The sequence below is a fragment of the Halyomorpha halys genome, unplaced genomic scaffold (assembly GCF_000696795.3).
Source record: "Halyomorpha halys isolate HHAL.00 unplaced genomic scaffold, Hhal_1.1 Scaffold500.1, whole genome shotgun sequence".
In the NCBI taxonomy this organism is placed as follows: Eukaryota; Metazoa; Arthropoda; class Insecta; order Hemiptera; family Pentatomidae; genus Halyomorpha; species Halyomorpha halys.
The window spans coordinates 882,161-887,989 of record NW_027111990.1 but is presented as its reverse complement, the minus strand read 5'-3'; the positions used below and the strand labels follow the sequence as shown (position 1 = coordinate 887,989).

The window sequence follows — 5,829 nt, the reverse complement described above, 5'->3', positions numbered from 1 at the left end:
TTAAATACTTAATGAAAAGTCAAATTGATTCATTAAAACAATTAAATGTTTCTAAAAATAAATTTTGATAAATCATAACTTAGTATAAGAGGACATTATATATATATTTCACAATGTTACAGATATTTCATTAAATTGAGCAAGAAGTGCAGATATTACACACAAATAATGCATAGTGTTTAAATAAAGGACAAGAATTTGAGTTTCAACAGTCTAAATACTATCTATCACCTGCTGTTCTGATTCAACAGGTAAAATATTTCCTCCAAGTTTTGAGGTGATTTTTTCATATATATATTTTTTTTAATGAGTTAATAAAGAATAAAGATATTAACAACTATTTTTTGATCTGAAAAATCAAAATAAGATTGTTTCCTAAAATTTAACAGCATCCTATCATCACTGTGGATCATAAAGTGAAAAGTTACTTTTTTAAGTAACTTTTTTTAAAAATTCTTTTCCAATAATTTTGCTTGTACAAGCAAATATGTACATCCTTCCTACCGAACTACTTTATTCGAGAAAAACTAATCAGTTCTCAGTAATGAAGGCTACTTATTAAATTAATTTTCATTAGATATATATTTTACACTTTCGTTAATATTACGATAAATTAAACACGATAATAATACCGATAGTAAGAAATAATTTGAAGGTAATAAGAATATAAGTTCACAACGTTCTAACGTAAAGTAGTCGCTCAAGAGTATTTTCTCTATTATTTAGTTACAATTTGACAGATAAGTACCTCTCAAAACACTTTGAGGGGCCAGGTGAGTAGTAGTGGGTCGAGGGTAAGTCATCTGTTGTAGCCTTGGACCTTGCTGATGATATGTAGGCCGGATTTGTGCTGGTGGTCTTGGCGGAGGAGCACCTTCTCCTTCCCCCATCAAAGTATTTAACATTTTGCTAGCGAAACTAAACATTTTAATCGGTTTTAATTAATAACCGAGGCAAAAACCATCATAAGAGTTCCATTTCCGGAGAGGGGTTAACATAACTTTAATAAAACCTCAACTAAACGGGAACACTGGAAAAGTGTACAAGCCGCCCTTGCGCTGGCAGATCGATATTAGCAACGAACGCATGCGTGTGTTCTCCACGTAGATATGAGATTAACTTCGCTTTTGACACTAACTTACATCATCATCTAATTGTTAACAAATTGAAACGCAATTTTCTTAACTTATAAATAATGAAAAATTGTATATTTTGTTCGCAAAACTTGAATCAATGTCTAACTCGCTTGGAAAGATCGATATACTGTCTTACAAGGTTGGCCTATATTAAAGCCAAGGAAATAAAATACAATCATAATCATAATTTATTTTTGTAAACGAGACTATATTATTTCAATCCGATACGTCTAGACATTATCCGAAACATCAGACATCGATTAGTCAAAGTTGTTAATACGAACTGAACTATAAAACAACCACCGCATCTGAAATGTATCATTATCATTTTCCTAATTGTCATTTTATTAATTTAGAAAACATTTAATAGTCAAAAAAATATACAAGGAATTTGGTTTATTCAAAAAAGCTATTCCAGTATCAAGTAAATGTAAATGTTGCTTCCTTGATATCTATCACGATTTCCTTGACATGTTTTTTTATGAGATCAGTTACAAACACTCGGCCGATTTCATCCAACTCTAACGTCGGCTTTTAATACACCCTCTAATTCCTCTTAAGTATGTTCGATAATATTCAATTTTAAGCTACATGCATGTCATTCATTCCAAGTAATACAAAGTCCTTTAAGGTAATCTGTGACTTTGCAATATGCGGTCGCTCACTATTCTGGCATGATGAGAAATTATCGTCGATTAAAAGAGAGAATAGCAAGACATATGTTGGATGGGGTAAGGTTCGTTACTTGATCCTCAAAACACAGCTCAAAAAACTAAAAATTAAAAAGAAACAAATTTAAACCTATAATTAAACGATTTAAAAAATGGCATTGTTGTTATAAACCATTTTTTATACATCATTCTTGAACGAAAATAATATTACCGATGTTTAATTAGATGTTTTAATAATTTCAAAAATATAGGTTTATTTGATATTATTTAATTTGGCACAGGTTGAATAACTGTCGTAAAAGAAGCTTCAGTTCCTACAGTTTGAGGGGTAATATCGATATTTTATGACGGTAGTCTTTAATTTTAAATATCGATTTCCTTTTTTTGTTCATTAAATTTTCAATTTTTACTCTTATGAGTCACTACTTCTACATTTGCTATCATGGCAGGAATGTTGTACTATAAGGCTTTGCGTGATAGTACCTGTCGTAGTGATAGCCAACTTCCAAATGTTAGCACCTAGTGAACTGTCATATCTTATTACTTATAACACCATCCTCCCTTTCAGTTTACAGAGGGACTAACCCTATAAAAGCAGTCTTTATATCTACAGGATTGATTCTACAAAATACAGTATATAATAAAAACTCAAGAACCGAATGTTAATTTTGGTTAACTGGTTTTGAATTTCCGTCATGCTTTTTTTAAAGTAAAACTTTTGAAAGAAAACATTTTATTAAAAGCACTTTTCTGAAGACTATTAAAACAAGAGTCAGTCATTCTGCCAACTGAAAGGTATACAGAGTGTCCCACAACATATCCCTTTCCCTAAACTCTACAATTTATGAACTTTTGATTTGATTTTTCCTGAATTACAACAATGGAATGTTGTCTATGTTTTGAGGGTATTGTCAATTTTTTATCTTTCTTCAGCCCGCCGAACTCTAGAATTTTCAATAGAGTTAGGTTCATTTATTAACGGATTATCATGGTAAATCAGATTTTTTTTTGTTCTGACAAGCCTGAGGCGTAAATCCAAAAATCGAAAACGATTGTTTTTCAAAATAATGGTTGACGATTGGTGCATGAACGTGCGAAAAATCGTTATAGAGTTCAATATCATGTTTAAATAAATATAAGACTCCGATATCATATTTCGAGTTCCTCGACCGGCCGAAGAGACTAAAATGTATCGTCATGATGATTAAGTTAGCTTATGTTGACGGATTCTTGCGTGAAATAGAATTTTGTAACTATTTTGTTTTTTAGTTTTTTTCGATTTGCGCATGTAAATCGTTTAAAGTAAAATATAATGTTAACAGTTTTGGGCGATATACGCTTTCAGGACGCGTCAGATCTAAGTACCCGATAAGAATTCGATTTACTGTTAGAATCATTAAAAAAAAAAAAAAAAAAAAAAAAAGAAAACCCTATTCAATAAAATAGGGTACCTCAAACTTATAAAATCCTACTATTATGACCAAGCGAAAATCAAATCAAAATTTCAAAAATTATAGGGGTTAGGCGTGGTTTCTTGTTTGTCATCATCCGTTTGCATTCAATCACTAAGTTGAACTGTCAGCGTAAAAATAAGCTTACTCTCACTGTAATGGTAGTACAGCAACGAATAAAAACTGCCATCGTGGAACTGAGCCTTAACTAAGGGCTCTATTTCCACGTGACAGATATCTGTCGTACAAGTAATATCATAATGGTGGAAAGTAACATAGCAGTGGCGTACCGTAGGGGAGGGGGGGGGGGAGCAAAGGGAGCGTCCGCCACTGGCAGCAAAATCTCCAGTGAGTCCACTAAAAACGTTGTTCTTCAGTGACAACATGTTTATCATACAGTCAGTAGTTTTGAAATAATTTCAGATTATCAATAAGTTATCTTAATGTAACAATACTGTTTTTTAGGTTATAATTTATTAATATTAGAATTAAAAACGTGTTTCGCGTTTATCTTTTACTTTCTGGTTGAAAAGAATTGGCCAGCCAAGCCAGCCCTTGATTTTTTAAAAATACATCCTACCAGTACCTAAACTACAAAAAAATCCTTCATATCAGTTTGGATTCCGCTAAAGATATCCCAAAGTTTAACTAATCCTTTGAATGGTAGACCATTTATTTTCTGCACTTGAAAGTCAACAATACTATACTACTGCATACCAGAAAGCAGTAAAAGATTCAAACATATATCATTCTTTCCAGTTTCCATACCATTCCCAGCTTAAATACCATTTTTCTAGTCATCCTAAGTTTCTAAACCTTCACATTTGTTTCACTCTGAGAAAGTGAAACATTGTATTCCCTTGTGCTGAGATATTTATCAAACTATATTTTGAACTAGTGCTACTTTGTACCAGCAAAACAATATAAATTAGATCTATTACTACTTTCCAATTAAGAAAATCAAAGTTATTTTCACGATTTGTTAAGGACAGCTGCTATACATCTTGATAAGCCTTTACCATCAAGGCTGTAACCTATTCATTAGATTGCCTCCTTAAGGAGCTATTGAAATGTTTTTATAACTCCTTCTTAAGGGAGTATTTACAAAATATTAGGAAATCCAGTTCCCACTAATGGATCTAAAGCTTGTTTTACAAGTGATGTTTATGAAATGAAATAAAAATTAAATATTAAAAACAACTTATCACTGATATAAACATATTTAAATAATTTATCAGATATTCAGGGATACAGGACAATGAAATTCAGAGGGACCAGACTTAATTAAATTAAAATTTTGATTTTAGTTGTCATAGAAAGGTAGATTGCCATGGGTAAAGAGAGATAAAATTCTTATTTTAATTTTTTTTTCTTTTAATTTTTAATATTTACAATGTATAAAATGTATTCTATGCCAAAATAACATTAATTTGTAAAATAAAAATTCAAACAAGAAACTTATTCTTGTTTTTATTTTCTTGTCAATGTAAAAACATTTGCAAACTAAGTTCATACATAAATATATCACTACAGCATGTGTTTGAAGACAATAATATATGCCGTTACAAAAGGCACTGACTTTTAAAGTTTAGAAAAACAGAACAAAATTTACTTACAAGTACTATTTTAAACTTTGTACAGCAAGAAAAATATTAAATAAAACAATTTACTATTAGGTAAATATTCCTCAACACCAGTTTAAAAAAAATAACAATAAATGGATAAGACATAAAATGGATAGATAATTAGAAAATCAAATTCATCCTTGATCAAAATAATCAACAGTATCATATTTTAATAATAGTGATCTTAAGACATGGTAGTAGCAACATTATGAAATAAAAAGTTTTTCTTAAAATACAAAAAATAAAACTGATGTTCGTTATACTAGAAAGCACTACAGCCAAATAAACTTTTTAATATAATCATTATTTAAACCCACATAATTTATTAATTTCATGAACATAATTTATTGCAATTATGTGAATATATATATTATGTTTTCATTACCTAAAGATTCGTTATGTTAAGGAATGAATGCATTTTCTTTTCAAAAATAATGAGCATATTAAGTAAAAATCAAGTATTTTATGCATGTTCATAAAATGTGGGTATAAAAACCTATTTTTTACATAAAATTTCTCATAATAGTCCGTTTTTTAGAAAGTATAAAGTACAATGTAAAAATCTTAAGATTTATATCACAAGCATATTTCTTCAAATTTATATGTGTACATACATCCCATGGTATCAATAAGCAATTAACCTTGATATAACAAAATCCTTATCATAAGAAAGAAAAATTCTGGCCCCAAGATAAAACCCAATAACTATTATTGACATTATAACCTTACTGGTACATACAGAACATCACAGAGTTATGTTTTCTGTATTGGATCTTTACATTACATTTTTTTAAATAAAAAAAACTTCAGTATAAATGAATTTGTTTACACTCTACAAAATGATTCAAGCTTGTTTAGTACAACAAAAATCCAGTCTTTTGAGAAAAACAAAAAATCAGAGTCATCAATGTTTGTGTAATACAAAGGACAAATGAAAAACTAGGTG

General features: G+C 29.8%; 1 protein-coding gene across 1 annotated transcript in view; it reads right to left on the bottom strand.

The window, feature by feature from the left end:
- Positions 1–1,057, bottom strand: part of LOC106683628 (putative uncharacterized protein DDB_G0282129) — a gene marked incomplete at its 3' end in the record, with an annotated part of 10,001 nt that extends 8,944 nt beyond the window's left edge. Inside the window, exon 1 of the mRNA XM_014425214.3 lies at positions 749–1,057. Within this exon, the coding sequence (XP_014280700.1) occupies positions 749–926 (178 nt within the window). The remainder of the gene's footprint in view (positions 1–748) is intronic.
- Positions 1,058–5,829: the final 4,772 nt, after the last annotated feature.